General features: G+C 41.6%; 4 protein-coding genes across 14 annotated transcripts in view; 2 read left to right on the top strand and 2 right to left on the bottom strand.

The window, feature by feature from the left end:
• Positions 1–3281, bottom strand: part of cideb (cell death inducing DFFA like effector b) — a 4364-nt gene extending 1083 nt beyond the window's left edge. The window contains exons 1-5 of one of the 5 annotated variants that reach the window (XM_088421486.1): positions 3090–3281; positions 2078–2209; positions 1793–1907; positions 1575–1724; positions 317–507 (exon numbers count right to left, since the gene is read on the bottom strand). In XM_088421486.1, the coding sequence (XP_088277612.1) occupies positions 317–507; positions 1575–1724; positions 1793–1907; positions 2078–2205 (584 nt within the window). In that variant the 5' untranslated portion in view covers positions 2206–2209; positions 3090–3281. Of the gene's footprint in view, positions 1–316; positions 508–1574; positions 1725–1792; positions 1908–2077; positions 2214–3089 lie in introns of all 5 variants that reach the window. The other 4 variants (XM_088421505.1, XM_088421496.1, XM_088421471.1 and 1 more) reach the window with 4 other exon arrangements.
• Positions 2189–10808, top strand: tinf2 (TERF1 (TRF1)-interacting nuclear factor 2). 3 transcript variants are annotated; one of them, XM_088421398.1, is made up of 10 exons: positions 2189–2264; positions 4101–4303; positions 5226–5336; positions 5398–5493; positions 5621–5731; positions 5803–5926; positions 6511–6901; positions 7995–8053; positions 9180–9253; positions 9325–10808. In XM_088421398.1, exons 2-10 carry the CDS (start codon positions 4178–4180, stop codon positions 9430–9432), a joined length of 1200 nt encoding a protein of 399 aa, XP_088277524.1. In that variant the 5' UTR covers positions 2189–2264; positions 4101–4177; the 3' UTR covers positions 9433–10808. The 3 variants fall into 3 exon arrangements, with proteins under 3 accessions (XP_088277524.1, XP_088277532.1, XP_088277516.1); XM_088421390.1 differs by lacking the exon at positions 2189–2264 and adding an exon at positions 3405–3726; XM_088421406.1 differs by lacking the exons at positions 2189–2264; positions 7995–8053; positions 9180–9253; positions 9325–10808 and adding exons at positions 3398–3726; positions 6991–7495.
• On the bottom strand, positions 8724–23937 carry dhrs4 (dehydrogenase/reductase (SDR family) member 4). 3 transcript variants are annotated; one of them, XM_088421449.1, is made up of 10 exons: positions 22939–23937; positions 16594–16717; positions 12085–12200; positions 11838–12015; positions 11666–11767; positions 11528–11598; positions 10511–10562; positions 10297–10431; positions 10027–10082; positions 8724–9963 (listed from the first exon to the last, which is right to left on the bottom strand). In XM_088421449.1, the coding sequence occupies exons 3-10, from the start codon at positions 12195–12197 to the stop codon at positions 9849–9851; spliced, it is 822 nt and encodes a 273-aa protein (XP_088277575.1). In that variant the 5' UTR covers positions 12198–12200; positions 16594–16717; positions 22939–23937; the 3' UTR covers positions 8724–9848. The 3 variants fall into 3 exon arrangements, with proteins under 3 accessions (XP_088277575.1, XP_088277584.1, XP_088277564.1); XM_088421458.1 differs by lacking the exon at positions 16594–16717; XM_088421438.1 differs by lacking the exons at positions 16594–16717; positions 22939–23937 and adding an exon at positions 12778–12852.
• efs (embryonal Fyn-associated substrate) lies at positions 13157–25000 on the top strand. 3 transcript variants are annotated; one of them, XM_088421346.1, is made up of 8 exons: positions 13157–13280; positions 13610–13764; positions 14600–15799; positions 16621–16731; positions 18778–19728; positions 19827–19883; positions 21222–21479; positions 21823–25000. In XM_088421346.1, the coding sequence occupies exons 2-8, from the start codon at positions 13753–13755 to the stop codon at positions 22006–22008; spliced, it is 2775 nt and encodes a 924-aa protein (XP_088277472.1). In that variant the 5' UTR covers positions 13157–13280; positions 13610–13752; the 3' UTR covers positions 22009–25000. The 3 variants fall into 3 exon arrangements, with proteins under 3 accessions (XP_088277472.1, XP_088277489.1, XP_088277480.1); XM_088421363.1 differs by having other exon boundaries at positions 13183–13280; positions 13634–13764; XM_088421354.1 differs by lacking the exon at positions 13157–13280 and having other exon boundaries at positions 13467–13764.

Below are 25000 nucleotides of genomic sequence, written 5' to 3'. Positions count from 1 at the left end.
TTTCTAGTAACAACGAATCAAGGCTTAGCTTGTCAATGTCACATGACCAAACTAAAAAAAAAAACAGGTGAGCTGTGATTGGTTGCTCACTGGCAACTGTGATGTCATTTTTAGATAGATCACAATCCAAAATGGCCGCCCCCTTACACTGATTGAAACAAGTGGATTTTGTTCATTAATATTCCTAAAATTTGAATATTGGAATGCAACTACTGGGAGCGCATCAAACATTACGGTAAAGAAAACGTTTAGGTTGACTTCCCTTCTAATGATTACGACAAATTTTACTGGGGTCCACTTTTGGGGTTCTGCTCACCTGAGGACTTTCTTGGGTCCCAGACACTGGAAATCTGCGCTCACCGAGTACAGGCCTTGAAAAGTGGCCTTGACGCTCAGAGAGCCAAACAAATCTTTAGGGTTCATTTTGTAAAGGTCCACGGTCACGCTGGCTATATCTTTCCCCGTCTTCGACTTGAGCTTGTCTTGACTTCGGGACATAGCCGCACCCTGAGGGAATTTGAAACGGTTAGGAAGTGCTATTAGAGGTAAAAAGGTACAAACACACATTTAAATAAACTTCACGAAATTCGGCCACCATCACTTCATTTGGTTTTCTTGCAATAGAAGTATAATACCCGTTGGTGAGCTATTTAGCTGGTTAGCCAACCTTAGGCAGCCATTTTGTTAGTAGATGCAGTGCAAGTATCGTAATTCCCCAAACAAGCACACTTAATTTGGGTCAGATTCTGGTATTTTCTATGTTACCGTGTATAGGACGCACCAACAATTTGGGGACAATGTAAAAACTATAGCAAAACAAAATAAATCCCATCTTTGTAATCAATATTTTCCTATGTTCACATTTGTAATGGGTAGGACCTGTATGAAGCTTGCGAGTGAGTGAGTGGTCGAGCAAGTAAGAGAGACTGAGCAGAGTGTACCTTAAAGAGAGCCTTAGGTAGAGTTTCACTAAGAGTTCTGTTGAGATAAAAGTGAAGGCTGATCGTACCTCCTCGTTATCCTGCTCGCTCGGCTAACAAGCTCCGCTCTAGGTCAACGTGCTACGGCAGTCGGCACAAACCTTGTCACAGCCTCACAATTTGCAACCTGCTCTCTTACAAGAATCACTTTCTTCTTAAACGCTATTGTAATATTCCTGTGTGTGAGAAAGGAGGGACTCGGACGTTGGTTCAGTTTGCTCGCTTCTTTTATTGAAAATAATGCCAAAACAACCTCACCTAACATGAGCTGCTGTTAGCTGCAACTCAGATACTGGCTGCTAACAGCCAATTGACGTCCGCCCTCTAGCTCGTCCCACTGTAATTACTTTAGGGAAGAATACGTCCGATGTAAAAATGTGCATCTGTATGTCAAAACTGGGGTGTATGTGGCTGATTGATGCAATCTTCAATCTCTAATTTACTGTTTATAGGACGCACCCATACTTTTGACCTTTATTTTAGGGAAAAAAAGTGCCTCTTATATTTGGGGAATTACGGTAAGTGAGGACAACTGTTGAACAATGGAAAGTCTGCAGAAAAATAACAAATTCGCGCAGTGCAAAAATGCAGTACCGATGGCGGTCGCCACGTCTGTCCAGGCTCCAGGGCCACGATAGCGGCGTTGTCCGGCAGAGTTGCCAGGAAGTCATCCGAGTCCACTTCCGTCCCATCCTCCTCGCAGACTAGGGACGCCAGAGACACCAACGACAACGCCCGACAAACCTGGAACCAAACGCAGTCACCAAAAAAAAAACTCACAATGAAATTTCTGAAACCACCGGAAAACTCACCCTCTCTTTCAATTCCTCCAGAGTCCCAGCCGTGATGCCCTTCTTGGCCTCCCGGTTGTGACTGCGCACCCTGAACGGACGCTGGGCTGGAGACCACACTCGCTTGGTTACTGACCTAAAAACACCGGGAAAAAAAAAGAAAAAAAGCCTTGCTATCTCCCACAAATATGTTAAGAGAGTTTCCAGTAAATTCCCATGCGGAATCAAGATGGGAGAATTTCAGAACTACCTCATTCCAGATTTCTAGAATTTTGTAACCTCAAAACAACAAACATTTATACTTACTTTATCAACGACGACGTTGTGTCCATTATGGTCGAATCTGTTGTTGTCACTGGTGTGGCTTTCAGCAACGACGTCAGCTTTCCTTTAGAGTCAGGCGCTCTGGACTTTGCTCCATAAGTGGTGACCATCCACATACAGCAACACAAAGGCAAAGTTCATCAAGATTGTTCATCAACAGACTCTCCCGGTAAAGCACTATCATTTTATGTCATTAATCTAAATACTTTGTTGCTCTTTCAAGTTGTGTGAGATTGTCGGCTCCCAGAATTTAAAAACTCATGTTTCAACAAACTAGTTGTCAACTTGTTTGCTTATATTAAAAAAAAAACAACCACAACTTGTATTTAAAATTTCAAAATTAAAAAAAAAACAACAACATCCATTGTGGGTAAAGATTTTTCCCTCAATATTATCATTGACAATTTTGCTTGTATGTGAAATGACTTTTTTTGTAGGGCCAAAATTCGTACTTGTTTATTCCACTTAAAAAGTACATCATTTATAACCGCTGCAAGTCCTATTTCATGTTAGTACAAAACTACAACTTTTTGTTGTTGATGAAACAAAAAAGTGCCTCCTCAAATCACAGCTAATTTTGTAAACATGTTTAATTGGATTTCATTGAATTGCTATTGTGTTTCTCCTGCCTCTTTTTTAAATGCTCTGTAGCACTTTGAGATTGCTGACAGATATAACATGCAATAGAAACAATGTATTTTTATTTAATTTAATACTTCAATTTATACACAAGCATTTGTGCGATGTAAAATTAAAAAAAAATAAATAAATGTGGTCACCCAAACACGTTTTTTTTCTTTTTTGTTGTCATACTGTCTTTTAAAATTGCTCTTTAACAAATCCTCTGTCAATATACAACAGTGAACAAAGAACAATATATACAATCAGACATTTCAGATATTTATGACATTAACACATTGTATAAAAATTACATAACATATAACTGACAGACTTCACTTAAACGAATTAGAATAAATGTCAAGGAACTTCTTACCTCTCTTGTTCACTCAAAGTAAAAACCAAAATCAACTACGAAATATTTAAACATGAAGTGCTAATTAAAAATAAAATTAGCTTTGTGAATATTAAATGTTCCAAACAAAAAGACAAATGATATTGACCATTTCTACGTCTTTGTGCATTAAAAGTGTGATTATACTTTTGCCTTTAATCTTTATTCCGTGATTTTTACGTCACGTAAACAAATCGGAAACCGGAAACGAGAAAACTTGCGTCATATCCTAAAGAGCTATAGATGCGCTTGCTATGAGGACCGCATTGTTCAGACGGGCGGTGTTTATCAAGCAAAAGTCATTAGTCGGTTTGATTGCCGCCCGCGCAGAATGCGAGTTACTTTAATTAAACACCCAACTGAAGGCGGGAAGGTTATAAACGTCTTTAGAAATTTCCGGTACAAATGCGGTAAAAACGCGAATTCGCGGCAAAAAGGACAAATAACTGCAGACTTGTGTTTGCAAAGAAAATATCAATTCCATCGTTGAAAATTGAACAAGTAAGCGCTGTTTTTTTTAAGTTAATCAAGGAGAGGACTTAGCAGCTGTTAAGCTAGCCTTTAATAGTTTCTTTGACTCGAAGAATGGCGTCAAGAAAACCAAACGACATGTTTGAGGGTGAGTATAGTAGAGTTCGTTAAATTACTTATTTAACATGTAGCCCACTTTTAATAACTACAATTTAAGACACTTGTCCATGTATGTCCATTTATGTCCATACGACATAGTGTTAGTTTCTGTTGTTTTTTTTGTTTGTTTGTTTTTTGTTGTTGTTCTCATCTGTGTACATTTACGGTTTGTCATTCTCTTTGACCTGAATAAAGTAGTTTGTCACTATTTTGTAAAATACCTTTGTGGTTAATAACATCACAGATATGTATTGGTAATTTTCAATGATGTTCTTTTATTTCCTTGAAACTGTTTTGCTTTGGGAACATGTCATCAGTGCATGTCATAAGGAGTGTCATTGTAATGCAATTCTTCTTGTCTAGGTGTCAGCCTCCCCTTTGCCGCCTTGCAGCAGCTGGCTCCACCCTTGCGCTTGGTGTCCGCCGCCCTCTGGAAGGTCATGAAGCAACGAGATGTGGAGCAATATGGTGTCCTAGCAGATTTTGTGCAATCCACTTGCGAGACGGTGCCAGGCTTGCTCACATTGAGACACCAGGCCAAGCTCGGATTGGGGTTGAGAGCGCGAGTGGGTATCTTGTAAAGAAAGTGCATGATGAGTTGTCTTTTAGCAAAGTGCAACATAAATAGTTTGTGGTCATTTGAACTCTTTTAGTGCGAAGTATCATAAAAGACAACCCCTTGAGTGGCAGCTGATTTTAACCATTTGGACCCATTTTTCAAGGCCAACAGAATATTGTGTGCTATGTCTACACAAACATGAAAGATTATCATATAATAGATCTTATATGATAGATTGAATTCCAGTCATAAAGAAAGAGTCTACCTTATTCTGTTCTTTAGTAACATATATACACATTAACAGTAATACATATTTCTCCTGGATGCAAGTGGACATTGAAAAATTTGCACGGCCATCTTGTTTGCTTGCAATATATTGTGGGTGGACTTTCAGAAATCACTTTGTGTTTGGCTTGATATACAGAAGCGCTATGCTACACATTAGTGCTTCCCTATGTGTTTTCTAGAAGATTATGGGAATGGATCTTAGCCAATATTAGTGGATCCCTAAAGGAATCCACTCATCTGCCCCAAAGTTCATTTTCTCCTCTTGTCCAAATGACCTATTTTCAAACAGCGATTACTAAAGAACAGAATAAGGTAGAATCTTACTTTGTTTTTGGAAGTAAAGAATGGAATCCAATCTTTCATATGTCTATGTAGAATACAATACAATATTCTGGCGGCCTTGAAAGACAAGTCAAAATGCTTTAAATCGACTGGCACTCGAAGGGTTGCCTTTTCAGAATACCTTTGGCCCTGAAAGACTTCATATTAAGAGGAGCAAGTGTCATATACCCATAAATTAAAAAAAAAAATTGACGAGAATTCTTGTCACTGGCACACAACCTAAGTATTTTTACTTGATGAGAATTCTCGTCCCCGGCACGAAAGTGGTGTTTGTTTGACTTGCGCCGCCTGCTTTCCAGCTAATCTTGGAGCTAATGCGAGACCCCCAACCAGATGCGAGCGTCATCAAGAGTCACTTAAAAAAAATCTGCACTCCATCTGGCCCATCCACCTCATCAGCTCCAACTGTGGTAAGTGCGCTCATTTGATATCTTTTGTTTGTCATAGCTCATCTAACTTTTACCCACGCAGAAGACAGATATCAAGGTGAAAAAATCAGTCGAGATTTTCCACACGTTGGTCCGCGACCTGCTCCAAGACCCAGCGTTGAAGGAGGAGTATTTTCAGGTCAAACAACTATAGTATATTTAAAAAAGAGAGAGATGTTGTGTGATCTATCACTGATTTTCATCTATAGTGAATTGGTCTGGAATCGACCAAGATAAACTTTGTTTTCTCTATTTTGCACTGGTAGGAGGAGTTCCTTGAAGACTACGGTCCTCCGTTCGACCAGGCGTTGGAGAAGCTGCTGTGGGAGTTCCTGGTTCGAGTTGATCAACTGCTCCCTGTGCCCAGTCTTTCTCAGGTAAGGGAGAGCAACTCTTCAAAAGAAGCCGTCATAGTCTCATCTAAAGAAACAAAGGGTCCATTGTGCAGACAGTGTCCTGGTTGAGTGAGACGCCCGCCGTTTTGGAAGAGTGCGCTCGTGCCGCCAGCCAGCCCCAGCTCCTGAAGATTTTGCTCGACCATCAGGCTTGTCTTGGGCACCTCGATGCAGCAGGTAAACTTGTTATCAGCCAGTGTTGTTGTTGTGTTTTGATGGAAAAATATCATTTTTATTTTTTTCAGTTTGGAGTAATGCTGGTAACATAGGACAGTGTGGGGGGAAAAAATGAGGCTTTGCGAATGTTTTCCAGGTGCACTCTACTCAGTCTTATTATGACAAATGCTTCACTGAAAAGTTTTATTTTTATCATGAAAATGGCGCTAAGTTTTATTCTTCTTGATTACAAGCATACACTAACAACATAATAAAAACGTAGTGTGAATAATTTGCCACATTTTCTGCCTATATTCAATGGCTTGTGCTACTTCTGGTGTGATTACCTGGGAAGTCAACCCCAAAAAATCTTAACAATTTGTTCATTGCAATCCCGGTACTCCGAACATGGTATTCTGATGAATAAAACTGGAATTTCTGCCAAAGGTTCTGAACACCTAATATATGTGATTTTTTTTTTTATTATTATTATTATGCAATGGCTATGTAACTATTTTTTTTTTTTTAACGGGGGAATGTCAAGTTTGTTCAATTTTAAAATAAGTGCATTGTTATTATTTATTTTTTTTACCCACCTCAAACAGCGTCCCTTCCACCAAACTTGGGAGACTCCATTTTGACATCCCTCTCTTTGCCCCTCTCCGGAAAAGTGCTTTCAAATATGCAACAAAACTCGTCATCTTCCGAGAATGGGGCCCCGCGCAGACAAAACCAAGAGCTCCCCGCCGCCATGACCGACAATGACGACCCGCCCGTAATGAAGAAGTCCAGACAAGATGAAGGCAGGCTGACAAGGTTGAAGAAAAGGAGCAGGCATGTTTCCAGTGATCAGAAAACGATATCATACCAAAACTGCCCCATCGCGGCATCCTGTCTGCTTCGCCAACCCAAAGTCGTGATCCGAAAACTGTCGCGCCTGGAGTTACGTGGAGGAGCAACGTCTGCCTGTAGGCCGAGGAGTAGCGACGATAAAGAGTAAGCGAACAGCGTTGACACATTTTCGGGACTGTTGATCCCATTCAGGTGATGCGTTTTGACTGAGACACGCTTTGGATGCCATGCAGGTTTAACCTGGGTTGGTGTGAAGAGTCTTCAGCGCATCTACTTGAAAAATCTATTATGTAAGATGTGTATTGTTAGGGTAATGTAAATAGGCTTCACGTAACGTGAACAAGGTGAAATAATGATAGTATTTTTCCATCTGTGTGTTTATGGTTTAAACCCGTTGTTCGCAAACACCACCATGGGAACAATAAAGTACTGACAACTCCAAGTACCACACTTAGAATGTCCCACAGCAAAATATAGTAGATCTTATGTGTTTATGAAAAAATATTGCAAGGCACTTTAACATAAATTATGCACAGTTTGAACATTAACACTGTGCCTAAATATAGATAAAAGATAAAGCAAGCTACTTGCAAAGTGATTCCAAAGTAGTAGTGCACTTTGGTAAGCCTGACTGTGTGTGTGTTTTTTGTTTTGTTTCGTTTTAAGCTTGCATGTACATGAATTGTCACCACCACCCAAAGCCTTACTACTATAAATAATGTTTTCAAAAGGCCTTACTGTGCATATTCTTTTATAAAAAACCTATACACACACACACACACACACATATATATATATATATATATATATATATATATATATATATATATATATATATATATCGGGGGGGGGGGGCTCATGAAGTTGGTGCTCTTGGTTTAAATAGTGGCTAGCGGTGTAAAGGAGTGCCATCTAAAGGCGTCAAAAATAGCCAGTGCTTCGTAAAGCGGAATTTGTCCATGCCTACTTTATGGGGCGTCGTTTATTTTTGCAACAGAGCTTGGTTTTTACCCTCACAAGTACTGTAATTTAAATAAATGAATGCTGAATTCTTTTGACTGTCCTCTTTCCATGTTTTATCAGCAGTTATTCAAAGTGAGATATATAATTATATAATAATTATATTAGTGATATAATTTTAAAAATAGTTATAATAAAAAATTGGCAACTGCAGTTTTATAAAATAGAATTTGATGACATTTACTGTATGAACCTTTTTTTTTTTCCATCTCAACAGGAATCATCCCACAGAAGTCGGTGAAAGTGGCTTGTCATCCTCCCAGTGGAGCAGTGCAGGTAGAAAGTCCTATAAATGTTTTTTAAACAGAAATAGGTCATTTGTATTCAAGGTTTTTTTTTTTTTTTTTTTTTAATCCCTCACTTTGATTCCTACCACTTATACTACTTAGTCCTCTTTTTCACTCAAACATATTACCAAAAAAAAAAAAAGAAGTCACGGGGACTAGTTTTTTTCCCCCATTAAAAACATTTTATGTTCACCATTCAATATTTTTTACTTTGAAATTCAACATTCATTCCCAAAGGTTGTGTATCATTCATTTGAATAGCACACAGGTGTCAAACTCAAGGCCCGGGGGCCAAATCTGGGCCGCCACATTTTATGTGCTCCACAAAGTGTTAATTATTAATTATTAAAGGTTTCTGACTAAAATACCAACTTTGCAAGTTGTCTTCATTTTTTTTTTTAAACAAGCATTTTTTTTTGTTAATAATCCTCCTTTTGAGCAGTTTTTACTGACCTTTTTTCAAAACTAGTTTATGTGTGACAATCACACTTAAAAATCTACAGCCCCACCAAAATGGCCCTCTGACTGAAACTAAAAGTACAATTTGGCCCATGATTAAAATGTGTTATGACTCCCCTGCAATAGCACATTTAACATTCATATCATTTCCATTTAAAATGTAAAAATGTAATGTAATCCTTCTCCCCCCCCAAACAAAATCCCAAACCAAAAGTCTAGATTTATTACAGCATTACATTCATTACACCATCTGTTCTTATTCCCATTTGAAATTAAAAAATGTTCAATTTTCATGCCACAATTTCTACATTTTCTCAACGTTCTCACTTTTCTTTCTTAATGACAAAGTAAAATATTCTTGTCATTGCCATTACAAATTCAAAATGTTCTGCTCTTTTAGTTCATTTTGGAAATGGTAAAAAAAAAAACATTGATTGCATTGAATATCATTTCACCTCATTCAACATCATTATTTTCAATTTCATTTCACATTGTTAAAAATCATTCCACATTTCATGTTTTTCTTTCATCTTCACAGACAATTTTCGCACGAATTGCAAATGTGTTTTAATGAAGTATTTCTTAGACTCCTGATCATGTGATACTTTTTTTTCCCCTTAATTTTCTGATTGGGTTTCATCTATGTGCATACGTAGAAGCGCCGAGGCCCTCCGGCGACGACTACGTCGCCGATTCTGAGGATGAAGGCACGAAGAAATTCAAGGAGAGGGTAGGTGAAGACTTTCTCCTTCAATGTTCGTCGACGCCCCCCTGTTGATCCCCTTTTCTCTTCTCCCCCAGCTGTTTATGAAACGTTACTCCAAAACCAAACACGGCACGTATTTCCCCACCCTGCGGGAATTCTGGAAGCTGGGGAACCGCGCCTTGCTGCTTGGCGGTCGACGATAAAAATGTGTTTTACCATTGGGGGATGATCACATGATCAGTGCATCAAGTATCAACTCAGTAGCTTATGCAATTTAAATCAATCTCTTTATTGAACTAACCTTAAAAAAATATGCATATTCACACACGATCAGCCAACTGTACACTCATTGTCTGGCACCCACATGACTCACCAGGCCAAGCCCCGCCTTCTAAAATGTCAGTCACAGGTATTACAGTAGAAGGTGAGGATAATGAACCCAAAGACACAATAGTATCTGCACTTCTTATAAGCACGACTGTTTTGAGCAATGTAAATTTCATCCCATTATTTTAATCAGATAATCGGTAAAATACTCGTATCTGTGGCCATTCAAATTACAAACGGAAGGTAGTATGCGGAAGGCGTAAATTTGTTCTGATTTTTGTTGCTCAAGTAATTACAGTCGACAGCCAATCCCCCCCGTCGCTGCGATGGTCTCTCCCGTGATATACGAAGCTTCCTCTGAGCACAGGAAGGCGACCACTCCCCCGATTTCATCCGCTTCCCCAACTCTGCGGAATTGGGGAAAACGTTCAGATGGCGGGTTTGATTCAGAACTTGAAGGTGAACCGTACCTCTTGATGCACATCTGCTTTTTGAAGTTATCCATGATGTCATCATTTTGCCACAACTAAAAAAAAAAAACAGTAAAAATGTCAAGAATTTTTTAATGGGACTTACATTTCTTTGTGGCCTCTTTTTCAGCCCATTTAATTCATGATTTGGCATTCAAGAATTCACTTTTTTTTCTGTAATGTGGCCCGAAAAATAATACATATTTTTTATTCGTGTTATAATTCAAGTCCAAACTCAAAAGCTTTCAAAGTAAGAAGTTGACATCTCACCGGGGCGCTGAAGTGGGTTTTGATGATGCCGGGGGCCACGCAGTTCACCCTGATGTTGCTCTGAGCGAGTTCGGGGGCCAGCGCCCGAGTCAAACTCACCAAGGCTGTCTTGCTCACGCTGTATGCGCCCAAGCCCTGCAGAAATAGCAAATCCGATCAAAAACATTTACAAATAAAATCTTGCAATTGCCGCTTTGTATTTTGATTGTCTGACCTGCATTGGTTGGTAAGCAGCCAGGGATGACACAAGCACGATATTTCCCCCCCTAAAAGAAGCACCGGCACGATAAACTTTTTGCCAGCGCAAATTAAACACTGAATAATGTTGTCAGGTTAGACATATTTTGGTGGGTAAAATAGCGTAAAATAGTCCAGTGTTCTTCCTGTAATTCAATATGGTCGAACTTTTGTGATTATTTTAGCAGTAAAAAGTGTGTGGTCATTTTCAGTCGATAGCTAGTGCAAAAATGTGGTTTTGATGCATTTTAATTGTAAATAAAATTAATTTGGTTAGAAAATTATGGACAAAATGTTTCTTTTTTACAGCTGAGTGTGGTTAAATATGTTTAGCACCCCTTTAACTCTTTCAGTGCCATGGACGAGAATTTTCTTCATGTTAACTTAGTAACTTAGGTTGTGAAGAATTTTTATCAACTCATTTTTTTTTTAATGAATAGATGACACTCGTGGCCAGTGCTCCGCTTAATATTATGCCAATTGAACATTGTTGTGATGTAGTTACATACATGAGCAAACTGTTATTTTGCCATCAAAACACATTTTGACTGTTTTTGTGCATGGTTTATCGAAACAAAGGTCTGTTGAAATGTTTCTGATGTTATTAAGTATACTCGTGTCAAAAGTTGTGCACAAAACGCATCTTTAAACAAAAAAGCTCGTTTTCTGCTCTAGTCCAAATGACCTATTTTCAAACATTGATTACTAAATAGCAGAATAAGGTAGAACCTTACTTTCTTATGTTAGGTAAAGAATAAAATCCACTCTTTCAGGTGGTACCATCAATATCTACAGTACATAGTCGTACAATACAATATTTCCCGGCCTTGAAAAAAATGCGTCAAAATGCTGAAAAGCGGCTGGCACTGAAAGGGTTAAATGCTTAAATTTGCTGGCCCATTGATCAGTTGTTGGAATTTTGCTCAGGCGAATGTCCGCCTCAAAAACATAAAAGTCGGGCCCTACTTAATTTTATTTTTGGTTTGTAACTCACCCCCTCTTTTCTATATGTGGCACGACCATCTTGGTCATGAGGAAGGCCGATTTTACGTTTACAGACATGACCTGAAAATGATAAAATAATTTAGACTCATTTTGTCTAAAAGAAAAAAAGGGAAATCGTGGTATGAACCTTGTCCCAAACTTCCTCTGTGGTGTCCATGAGATTTCCAAAGAAAGGGTTCACCGCTGCATTGGACACCAAGATGTCAACGCCACCACACTGATCCAGAGTCTGCATGAAATACACATTAAGATTTACAGAGCTTCTGCGAAGTATTCACATTTCTGCACTTTTTTTCCACCGTCTGTAGCAGCCTTTCTCGATCGCTTTGGTTCCCGACGTTACAAGTTGTGCCGGTGACCCGGATGTCCTGGCTTTGCAGCAGGGCCACGGCCTTATCCACGCCGGCCTGCCTCCTACTGCTCACCACCACGTGGGCCCCTCTTTTGCCCAGGGCCTGGGCTATGGCCAAGCCGATGCTGGAGGTGGAGGAAAAGGGTTAGGATGCTGGAGGTGTTTGCTTTTTAAAGGCAAAACAAGATTCTCACCCTGCTGTCGAGGCCGTGACGATGGCCACTTTTCCGGCAAGGCTGCTTTGAGACATGTTTCTTTGCCCTGAGACAGGAGTGGTCCGAAGACACCTGAAAGCAAGGCTCAACATCACCTGTGGTCACAAATAGGGAACAGACATTAATTCAGAGGGATGAAAATGCGTAAAAAGGTTTAGAATTGCCTATAGAAGACACAAAATGGAGCCAAAGCACTATTTTTTTAATCCAATCTCATTTTGCATCACAACAGTATAGTTTCATGACGAGTACCAAATTACTATTTTTGTTTAAATGAAACAACTCTAAAAACGTATGTTTTATTCTGCGTAACCAATCATAGGACGTAAAATGCGGAAATAATTGTGGGCTTCTTGTCGCTAAAAAAAAGAAACTTGACAGCAATACAGAGGCTGAAATCTGAATGGGGGAAATTTAATAGTCCGTTGGGAATAAAGTCATACAATTTCATGGCACAAATCATCAGTTTCTGATTTGGTTTAACCCATCATTTATAATTGTATCGGTAATAATGTAGTCTAAAGTGGCCCAAATCAGTTCAACGAACTAGTTAACCGTTGCGTTATATTGTCACAGTTAGACACAAACGAGATCAATTGTCATTAATGCAAAATAATAATAAAACATTCACTGATACTAAAAGTAAAAACAAAACCAAAAACATGGAAAGACCTTTAGACTGCTCGCACTCCGTGCACTGGAACTGCAGTTGGTCTTCCGGGTGAGAAAATAACCTCCAAAATAAAATCTTATTTTGTAGCTATCGGTTCAGTTTGTTTTCGTATTTACACCCTTTTAAAGTTCATGTTGCCTGTTCTAAATTTTTAAAATTGTGTCGAAATATATTTACAGTTCGGTGTGTTCTAATTTACAACTATTTTATTGAGCTCATAAACGCAACTTGCGGAAAGGAGCCAATCAGAGAGCGAGTCGGTGTCCGAAGTTACGCGATCTCACAAGTAACTGGATTGCATTTCGGAACGGGCGTTACAGCTCCTGCTTATTTGTAAATCGAAAAATGACGTAGCCGTAGAGGGCGGAGATATCATTTTGTTGTCATAGGCCGAAAATGATTGAACGCCAATGGCCACTGCTTTTTATGCATAAGAGCTTTCACCTCATCTCGCACCGAACCCCGATGTGAAGTTTACCGGCGAATTCGAGCCAGTAGAAGGGTAATGTGAATCTTTGCTTTTTATTTTCACGCCACCGCTAGTCGACCTCGGATGGATTTGACCTCCTTTGTGTGAAAATTGCTGAACAGAACCAGCGTTTTAGTACCGCTAATGTTTGCGACCTAGGCCGCGGTAGTGAATTACACCCCAATGGAGACCACATTTAATATTTTCGCAGCGGGGCAAACGACGAATTCCGGTATCATTTGAACGCAGGACCGGATGCTAAGCTGTAGTTAGCTTCTAACGTTACTGGGGCGTGGAATGACGGGACAGGTGGTGCCTAGTAGCTCTCGTGTCAGTATAATTTCGACAAATGTCTGCTTTAGGTCACGGTTCCGAATGACTCACAGGCTCAGCGTTTGTGATTCACACGGCGGAGACGATGTGAACTGAATGGACTTTGTTGACCGACCGGAACACTCAAGTTCGACGTTCTCAGAGAACCATTAATCCTCGCAACTCAACAGCCATGTCTGTTTCTGTAAGTATCGAAACGTCTTTCCATTCAGTTGCTGCAAGGCTGTTTTTGTGGACCAAATATTTTGGCTGTGGGGTCCCACATGGCACTGATCCCCAGGGGGTTTGGCTTTAAAAATGAAAGGGGGGGCTATTGGGTTGGCAATTAAGCCTAAACAGCAAGGGACAGATGTGCCTCTCATCCCCCATCCCCCCTTTACTGCTCTCATCCCGCTCATTACCATTAAGCCGCTCTGTCCATTTGACCATTGATCCTTATTTGGCCCTTCGTGATCACTGAATGTTTTAAAATGTTAACTTTATTCCAGGCAGAATGATAGATAAATAAAAAGGCCTGCTGTACTCTTCTTAAGGTTTGAAATTCGAATCTAGACTCTCCTGTTTTTCATGCGCTTGCATAGGTTTCTCCAGATCGTTAAATCCTACATTTTAGGTCTGTTAACGAATTCACTATCAACCTAGTTAAAATTGATTTTTGATTTATATATCTGTCAATGGCAATGAATGAGTTCATGACTCAAACTGTCTAGTCAGAGTGTGAGTAATTGTTTAAATATGCCCTGAGATTGTCTCCAGCTCACTTGCGACTCAAATGAGGATGTGCTCTATAGAAAATGGATGGATGGAACTTGAGTCTATTATCCCTCTCAAGTCACGGACGACATCGTCCCTCTTGTCCTGTATTCAAACCCCGAAACAACCGAGCTGTTTAGCATTGCCATCAATGTACTAGTTGTTCGAGATGTACAAATGTCAGTTTGTCTTGGCTGCTAGAAATAAGACTATTAAAAACCTGTTGTTTTTGGGTCAAATTTTAATAAGCGTCCCTTCCTCATTAGACGGTGTTGGCAAAAGCGCTCTTTGACAACACAGCAGAGAGTCCAGAGGAACTGGCGTTCAGGAAGGGGGACATCCTGATGGTTTTGGAGCAGGAGCAAAGCGGTGGGCCCGGCTGGTGGCTCTGCTCCTTGCATGGCCGACAAGGCATCGCCCCGGCCAATCGTTTGCGCCTCTTGCAGACCGCCCCTGCCCCCAGCCAGGACTCTGTCTACTTGTCACCCGGTCCGCCGATGGCCCGCGGCAGCGTGGACGACACGGACGCCGTGTACCGCTCTCCATCGGCTGCGGGTGAAAGCCGAGGGGCCGGCGCGGCCTCAAGACCGGGCGAGCTTCGCAAGGCGGACGGAGGTCGTCCACGCTCGCACTCCAGTTCTGGTTCCCGACCCAGGCCCGATTGGGATATAGGAGTGGGAGGTCGACCGCGCTCTCCTTCCCTCAGAGGACGGGGGACGGATGCGACCGGAGCTCTTTATCAAAGTCCGGTGAGCCCGCTGCCAACTCAGCATGCCCGGCAGCCAGGAGCTCAAGTGGCCCCAGAGTCCGTCTATCTCTCCCCAAGCGGAGTCGCAAGAGTGGGCGATGATTCTGAGGACACCACATATCTCGTCCCTCGGGAAACACTAACCACAGGACCTTCTGACGACTGTTACTTGGTGCCAAAAGGAACACCACTTGCCGGTGAGGATGTTTACCAAACCCCAACGGGAGGAGTTCTAGCTCCCTGCCCTAACGGCCCCTCGACAGTCAGCGGAACTCAGACTAAAGTGGGTCAGGACATTCCCGGGGTCTATCAAACACCCTCTTCTATGACGGTAAGCCTTCAAAGAACTTCGTCATCTCCTGCCCAAGCGCCTCCCAGGCCCCTCCTCAAGGGCCCATCGCCCAACCCTGCTGTAGCCAGAGGTAAAGCAGGTCTTGCCTGCCACCGAGGCTCCCCTTTGCTGGTTCGAGCCGGTCACCCCAGAGTTCCCGGATCACCAAATTTTGCCCGAAAGCCCCCGCCGCCAGCTCCCCCGGTAAGGGGAGTCACGCGGAAAGATGGTCAGCAGTCCACACCTTTATCAAGTGATTGCGCTGTGACTGCCAACCCTGGATCTCAGGCGCAGGAGATAAACAGACTGACGAGTCAGGACCTGGAGAAAAGCGCCAGCAACAGCAAAGTAGAAAATCAAGATTATGCAGATCCCGTGGATGACCAGGTTTGTGTATTTAATGCTTTGTATCCTTTGACTTTCAACACAACAACCTTGCTGTTGAACTCTGTACCTTCAGTCACTATTTATAGAGCACTTCAAAAACAACCATGACTGCATACAAAGTGCATGAGGTAAAACCCAGACATACAAAAATGAAGGCAGTGACATAGACCCAGAAGCCTGATAATGATCTGGTCTTTTGAATCATATGTCGCTGAATGTAACCTGTAAAAAGCATGCTGGATACTGGCCTTCAGACCGAGTTTGGACACCTCGGCTTTAAGGCCTAAAATCATCAAACTCCACTTGACGATATGTCTTGCCTGTTTTCCAAGTTTCTCTTTTTAAAACACACCTGATTAAAATGATGAGCTCATCAGCAAGCTCTGCAGGAGATTCATAACAATCATGACCATTTGAATCAGGTGTGTTGCAAAGAGAAACTTGAAAAGAATGCAGGACACTGGCCCTCGTGGAATGGGGTTTCATGCTTTTAGGCCTTAAATTGTTAGGAGAAAGTGTCCTTTTTGCCCTAATGGAGCATAGATCTGACTGTGACATGCAGAGCATTGGAAAAAACATACCATTCTTTCTCAAGATGTAAGCCAGGGGCAGCCAATATGAAATGAAAACAGCAGGTGCCCCAAAACTGAACCCTGTGGAACACCATACAATAGTGGGGCAGAAAGAACTGCAACCACAAAATGTTTCTGGCAAATCTGGCAAATTAGGAACCAAACCACTCTCGAGCAGTCCCACCTTGGGCATGCAGTATTTTATATAGATTTTCTGCTTACTTTTCTTTTTTTTGGGGGGGTTGATAGGTATACGACACACCACCCAGCGGCCGGTGGCAACGTGCAGTGCCAGCAGTCCTTAGTAACGGCGATGACGGCATCTATGACACGCCTCGCACCGTCCCTGCGGAGACAGAGGTGATAACGCATTTTTTGCTTGGCATTCTCTCTTGATTTCATTTGGTTTAGCTGCATGAGAATTTTGCCTAGAGCAGTGTAAAATTTCTAACGGTAAGCCACCAAATGAAAATGTCACAAAGGACTTCTTAAACAATGAATTGTACTTTGACCAAACTCAGCTTTGGTGCCATCTTCCTTCAAGGAACTATAATTAAGTGAATTGAGGAGTTTCATTTGGACAAAAATAGTGCTTGTAGCGGCGGTTTAATTTTGTTGGTGCCATGAATTTAAGTCAGTACATGTGTACCTAACTGGACTGAATGTCAAAATGCTGTCAAACCACTTGCCTGCCTCCCCCAGTTCCTTACCCCCCCCCCCCTTTCCCGAGGGGAGGCCACACCTGTTTCTCCCCGCTGTGGTAGCCTGTCTATCCGGTCCAAGTTGCTGCTATTTTCTCCCGGTCACACCCATCTGTTAGGGCCGGGTCAAGGCCACAGCACTAGTGGTCTCTCTTTAATTCTCCTTGAATGTGCATGCCAGCTGTTGGATTGTTTTTGCTCCACTTTCTGCATATGTGTTGACACAGGGATGTTCAAGCAGATAAATATATCCTGGCCTTCATTTGGTGGTTTGAATCACTTTGATGCATCTGTATGTGGGTTCTTACTTCAATGAATACATGCACGTGCATTTAAAAGTCCCGCCAGTCCACGACATCATATACTCTCATGGTCCACTTGATACAGTAATCCATGTCTGTTTGTGGCGGAAGTAACAGAGCTCTGCTGCAAATAGCGCCAAACTCTGAGTAGTTAATTTTCTTCAGAAATGTTTATAATTGCCTTTATTGATAGTCTAAACCACCACAAACTATGATCACACTATTATTACATGACTTTAAACTCGTTTTACATTACACTTAAAATATAAATGGACAAAAATGATGTCATTTCAAAAGTGTGAGTGTATATAGAGGAAAAAGAGCCATTTTACTTGAGCTACCAAAAACTGGATCATTTATGTTTGTATTATACCTTATATTCCCGTTGCGGTATATACTGTTGAGCATGTGGCAAAGTCTGCACTCTGGCTAGACAAAAAGCTTTTATTACTTCTCGAAAGCTAAGGATTGTGGTTACATCATCTTTCCAAAATGCTTTTTCCAATGTTTTCAGCCAGGGGTAATGGAATCAAAAAAAAAAAAAAAAGTCAGCTGAAAAGTATGTTTTAATGGGTGGGAATTAATCTGCACTCACTTATCTTCTTGGCCGATAATTTCCTTCTGTATTGAAGCGGGGGAAGTCAACCCCAAAATCTTCATTACAATAATATACCTTAATAAGGCAGCCATATGCAGGCACTGCATGCTGTAATATTGCATTTGTAGAATATTAGTCAGCTATTTGCCACGTCTGAAAATGACACCATAGTGGTTTGGGTAGCAACCAATCAAGGCTCATTTGTTTTCTGCGTTTGTTTAACTGACATTGGCAATCTGATTCATGATTGGTCATTACCTGAACAACTGTGATGTCATTTTAAGTCAACAGCAAGTGGCAAGATGGTTACCACCTCAGGTTGATTTTGCTGCTTTATTCATACATATTATTCGTAAAATATATTCTTTTTAATAGCAGTTTTCAACTTATTAAAACAACAAATTGACAATTGACTAATTAGACAACTGGTTGTTTTCTTAAAAAAAAAAAAAAAACATTCTGACTTCAAATCTTGGCATCATCAAGTTTCAGACAGTTTAACCTAGAAATAGTTAATGGATTTGTTCTCAAGGTATTTTCAACACTTTTAATTAGTTAACTCACGCACTGCTAGTTCAGTGAAATAAATGTTTGCCTATATCTATAGGATGGCTCATTATAGCCATCAATTGGATTAAATTAGTTCAAAATGACCTAAATGTTAGATTGGACATACAAGGTTTTGGTCTGACAGCGACAACAAACTTCTTTCCATACCCTGCATCTTTCCATTTTATTCTGACCTCTAATGAGAACAAGCGACATAGAAAATGACTGATAATGAATCCCTCATTTCCATTTGCAGGTGTATGACGTCCCCACCATAACGCTTAACTGCTCCACATCAGAAGTCCAACAGAGCGCCGCCGTGCCAGCCGAGGCGGACGACGTCTACAGTGTGCCCACTCTCCCCGGTGTGCCTCTGGGCCCTGGCGAGTCCGCCGCCAGCCTTTCCGGGGAGGACGCGAATCAGAACGGTCAGACTTATTGCGTCTCAGGCTCCGAAAAGCGAGCGAGCGCAGGAGAACAGCCGCGGGATTCCCCAGACTGCGGGGTCTACGATATGCCCGCCCTGAACCCCGAAGTCCTCCCCCACTCGTCCTCGTCTTCCTCCTCCTCCACTCGCCGTCTCTCCGTGTCCAGCAACGGCTCCGGCGATGTCCAGTGGAGGGCCTCGCTCTCCAGCCTCGTCCACGCCGTGCTGAGCGCCACTTCCTGCTCGCCCGCCGCTCTGTCGTCTCGGGATCTGGCCACCTCGCTAGCCGAAATCCTGTCCACGTGGAAGGCCAGCCACTGCGGGGACCCTCCGCCGCCCCTTCAACAGGCTTGGGCCCGCCTCTCGGATCTCCTGCCCGCGTTATCGGCCATCGGCAATGCTCCTCCGTCGGAAGGACTCCTTTCTCTGGTCCAGCGCTCCCTGGAGGAAAGCGCCCTCCTCCTGCAGGCTCAGAGTCGCCCCAGACTGCCCTCCCAGGAGTCTTTGTCTCGCAGGCCGCTGCCAGCTCTCCCGGTGTCGGACGGGAAGTCAAACGGAGGCGGAATGGGCTCCCGTAAGAGTAGCTGGATTCAGGAAAGGCCTCTGCCCCCGACTCCTCAGCCGGCCTTCCCCTTGGCCCCAACTTTGGCCACGGTGACGCTCACGGTCGGCCACAGCAACGGAGACGAAGATCCCAGCAACGAATACGCCGGGATTGGCCTGACTCCCGTCCCGGCCCCGGTCACAAATGGGGACAGTGTTGGATATGTAAAGCTGCAGGTCAGTTATTTTGTACACGGTACCCACTGTTCATTTTTGAAATGGTTCCTCACGTCACCCTGTAAACCGGGTGTCCCCTGTTCTCTATCTCCATGTAGGGAAAACCGGAGCTTCCCCTGGCTCAGAACGGACAAACGATCAGTTCGGAGCCCAGAGTAAGTTGCCTCCAAAGCCATCTTGTTAAAGAGCATTTGTATGTCGCTGGCTTAGATTAATTATTTGTACTGAATAAGTAATCCGTTTTGGACCCTGTGAGTACGATTGCATCAGCCTGATGATTTCTCACGGCCCAGTGGTCTGGAAACACTGGCAGATGAGTCATTGGTTGAGTCTGTTTACCGATGTGCCGTGCGACTGAGGAACAGGTTTTGCGGTTTGGGATTTTTCATGATAGTTCATTTCTATTTCATTATTTGTTTTGCTTTAAATCAGTTTATTTTAATTCATTTTTAAAGCAACTTTGAAACTAACCCTGGAAATTTCAGGATTCCACCCAATACCAGCCTTCTAGAAAAAAATAACACTAAACTTAAACTTCTATTAAGCGTGATAAAATTAAAAGAAAATATGGAGGATTAGGCTCTGCGAAGAAAAAACAAGTGTGTAGGAGTATATATAACTTTTCTATGATATTTATCAGTGAGAATTCTGACTTAAAGAGAGAATTCAGAGATAAAAGTGAAAATGTTTTTCTTCACTGGCCCAAATCATCTTTTTTTTTTTTTTTTTTTTAATTGCAGGCGTTGGCCAAAATTTTCCATCTCCAATATCACCATTCTTCTGGTGACCCCAAAAATAGCAAATGTCTTTGTTCAAACTTTAGTATTGCATCTTGAAAGAAAGCAAGTCATTTTCAATAAATAAGCTAAATTAATAAGGCCTTTCTTGTACCATTAATTGACAAAGATAAAGATGGGCATTTTCATCATTATTTTTAGTTTTCGAGATGTCATTTTAGTTTGTTTTCTTGCAAGCATTTAATGTATTTATATGTATCACTATATTCCATTTAAGAAAATTTCATGCAAGTTTAGTTTTCAAGATTTCAATATTCTTCGTTAATTGTAATAACCTTCGTCTGGAATCCAACTCATTGGCTCCCATCCTGCTAAGTTTACTTATTACCCCGTCAAAACATTTTTTTCTTAGGGAAATCACAATGGACGATGTCAATATAAGGGACTCTTGGGGCCCGATTAGTAAGTGGGGTTTTATTATCCAGTCTCCGCTTGGAAGACCGACGTCTGCATTTCTAGCCCGCTCGCTCAAGTCCTCGCCTGGGAGCCAACAAGAGCTCGCTTGTCTTTGCTAACAATCTGGCCTTACATAGGACGGGACTCCGCAGGACAACAAGCCAAAGACAAGGAGGCTTTCAAACACACGTTCAACTGGCCGTACTGTATCAAATTGTGCTTGGATGTCATTTGAATATATTTGGAGTTTCTTGAGAGAAAGGAATTGAACTATCGCAAATCCATTTCCGTTGTCTTCAGCTGACGCCGTCCCCTCCCCTGCCGGTGTCCCTCTCCCTGGAGGATTCGGAGCTGCTGTCCTTCTACTCGTCGCAGAGCCTGGCTCACCTGTCGTGCCTGGCCGACGCCATCGACGTGCTCTTCGCCAGCGTGCAAGGCAACCAGCCGCCGCGCATCTTCGTGGCGCGCGGCAAGAGCCTCATCGTGACGGCGCACAAGCTGGTCTTCATCGGGGACACGCTCTCCCGACTCCTCACCTCCGCCGACCTCAGGGCCAAGGTGACTGTGATCCCTAAGTTTCTTTCAGTCTCGCCTTCTTCACGTTGTTCCTTTCGTCATTTCGTACTATTCCGTTTGATTGCTTTCTTCATACTTTCTTCTTTCATCCTTCAGTTTTTCCATGTCTTGGTTTTTGGGATTTGTCTTTCCCTGCTACACACAATGCTGCCTTCCTGCCTGCCTCTACTTTTTTTTTTCTTCCTTGCTTTCCTTACAGCCTTTCTTTTTCCTTCAACTTTCTATAATCAAATTATAAAGAATGTCCTCTTTCATTAAAAAAATATATGCCATGTGTGAGTGTTTTTTGTTTGTTTTTTTTACGTGCACTCTTATCCTTTTCCAGATCACAACCTCGGGGGGTCGCCTCTGTCAAGCCTTGAAGGCGGTCGTCGTGGCGACAAAGGGCGCCGCACAAAACTACCCGTCGGTGTCTGCCTCCCAGGAGATGGTGGACCGTGTTGCCGAGCTCTCTCAGCACGCCGCAGGCTTCTCCACTCTCCTGCAACGCCTGGCTGAGATATCCTCATGATGTTTTGGCTCAGGCGGCATGAAAAACCTTGTTGACACTACACACCTTTTCTCCCTCTATTGGAAAATGCCTTATTTTGTTATGACACTATTTTTTTCTGTCTTCTACTGTTGTGTGTCTTCACTCTGTCCACTCTTGTGTGTGTGTGTGTGTTAACTTATTGAGGATCTATCTTAAGAATATATTATTTCCTCCCTGTTTTAAACAGCAGAGGTGGGGGGCTGTCACATCGCTAATTTTAGGACTTGCGATTTGAAACTTACTTGACTTAGACTACTTGACAAATATGTTTGCATTTGAATGTTCAGTTTTAAGGCGGAGCCTTTTTTTAAGAAAAATTATATTACATATCGTGTGCGTAAACCTGAAAATCCATGAGTATACTTTAATGTGAAAATCACACTCCCAAAAAACGGGAAAACAATCATGTGAAAAGAAGGAATATAATCCATAGTTGAAGGTGAATTTTCTGATCGTTTATTTGTATTAGCCGAATCAGTAAAATTCAGGAACTGACTAATGACTTGACTCAGCTGTCTTGAAATTTTGCTGTGACTCATATGGACTTGCTTAATTTTTGCCATGGTAACTTGAAGGTCAAGCCTTACCTGATGTGCACATACAGTAGCTCTCAAAAGCATTTTTATAAATATCTGTTTTGAGAAATAACATTAAAGAAATAACACTGCTTGGATATGAAGTGGGCAGTGTAACGCTTCAATAGCTGAAAATGTATTGTATAATCATGTTTTTTTCTAAACCGCTGGCAACAAAAGTGAGCACACCCTTAAGTTAAAATGTCAAGTGTTATTTCTTCAGTGTTATCCCACAAAGAAAACTCATTTTTTGTGAGATACTGTATGTGACTTACTCCCACCTCTGCTAAATATAGCACAGAAGGAAGACATTTACATTCTGCTTTTGGCCTACTTTGTAATTGCGGTCCCTCGAAGGCAGTTTCTCCCATTGTTCCCCAGCTCTCCATCCTTACTTGGTTCATCTAGGGTTGTTATCCGTCCCGGCACACGTCAAGTGACGATTCCCGCCTGACGAGAATTCCCGTAGCGTGAACAAATCTAGGGGCCGAATTGCCTCAGGCGGCTACGCTTTCCCACAATGGCAGAATAGCGAGGCATACAAAACCCGTGGACCGGGTTTACCCATCTCGGCGTGTTGAGACGTGCTTTTTTGGATTTAGCGTGGCATGAATGGTGGCCTAGATATTTTTGCTAAGGCCACCCATCCGATGTAACCTTCAAAGAGGATCATATCATAGGGACATGTCATCTTTCACCACTTCCTTATTTTATTATCCATCCTTTTAGCCTTTCCATTTGTTCATCTGATCCATTTTCCTCACACTTTCTTCCTTCCCTGCCATTTTTCTTGTTCAAGTTATTTTCTTCCATCTTCCTTCCTTGATTCCTCTGGCCTTTCTTGCTTCTATTCTTCATGTTATCCTTCCTGCCAGTCTTCCTTGCATCAATTGTTCTGTTCATACTTACATCTGATGGTTCTTTCCAACCTTCATTTCTTGATTCCTTCTGTCCTATCGTCCTTACATCCTTAAATCTTCCCTCCGTTCCTTCATGCAGCTTTTTTATTCTTACATCCTTTTTTTCATTCCTAGCGTTCTTCCTTCAATCCTTTCCTTCATTGAGTTGTTCTATCCATTCTCCTTCCTCCTTTCCATTCTTCCTTTCGGGCTCCCTTTTTCCTTTCTTGTGTTCTACCTTTTCATTTCTTGTTTAATTTTTCATCCGTTTTGTTTTCCTTGTTTTCTTCCTCCCTTTCCATAATTTCCTTGCTTCCTTTCTTTGCATTCTTTATACCTAACTTTCTATTGTCCTTCCAATCTCCTATCTATCCTATTTATACTCATTTTCTTCCCTTGTTCTTTCAATCTGGTTAACATTCCTATTTACTGCCTTCAAGCTTTCATTTCGCTTTTCTTTATTTCACATCCTCATTTCCTTTTTTTTTACATCATCCCGTCCCAGAATCCTTCACTCCTGCCGTGCTGCCTTTCTTTTGTCGTTAAATTTGCCCCAGCAGCTTCTCTTTTTTTTTTTTTCTCACCGTCTCACAACGGTGTGCATGCAAAACCTGTCAACTGAGTATACTCGTCGGCACAAGTTACATACATGTAGCTTTTTTTTTTTTTTTTTTTTTAAACATTGGTGCAATCAGCACTCAATGGTGGACTGCCCACTTTTGAACTTCAAAGCCGGACTATCATCAAGTCATTTACTGAGGCTACTAATCAAGTGTTGCTTCGTATGAATTAAATTCACATGGACAGTCACCATAATTATATTTACCTCATCCTTCCACGCATGCTTTGAGGAATCTTCCTGTCCCATTTTCTTCTGCTGTGGTGTCACCATGTGGATGTTTGAAGTATTAATGGAAATTACACATATTAAGAGTTTGAAGAGACGCAAGTAACCTTTATATTTATTATGATCTTTTTTTTTTTCATTCATAGCTTTACTGTGCTTGACTTTATGCACATTTTGTGTGAATTATTTCGGTGCTGTATTGCAGTGGTTCTCAACTGGTCATTAGAGGAGGTACACTTCTAAACTGTCTCTTTGCAGCCATGTTGTTAAGTGTCAGTAGTTCATTTGAATTGGGTTCAGTTACTTTAAAAAAAAAAAAAAAAAAAAGGGTCATGAAAAATTAAGGTGATGTTACTAAAATTCACAATACACATGGCGGTTATGTTTGATTGGTAATGATAAGCTCCTCTGGACCTAAAAGGTTTTAGAACCCTGTTCTATTTTAATGAAAATGTCCCCCCACCCTTTTCTTTATTTTGAAAAAAATATACAGATTACTGTTATGTTCAATGCAAGTTTTCTACACGTGAATTTATCCTTGTTTGCTAAACTCTAGCAATACAGAACTACACCTCTTCACATTTGAACACTATGTTACTGTATGTCAGCCTTGTATTTCAGTCCAGAATAAATAAATACTCTTTTGCAAT

This window comes from Hippichthys cyanospilos, chromosome 1 (genome assembly GCF_059441005.1).
Source record: "Hippichthys cyanospilos isolate Australia breed blue-spotted pipefish chromosome 1, RoL_Hcya_1.0, whole genome shotgun sequence".
NCBI lineage: Eukaryota > Metazoa > Chordata > Actinopteri > Syngnathiformes > Syngnathidae > Hippichthys > Hippichthys cyanospilos.
The sequence above is the reverse complement of the archived record's forward strand: the minus strand, read 5'-3'. Positions and strand labels throughout refer to the sequence as shown.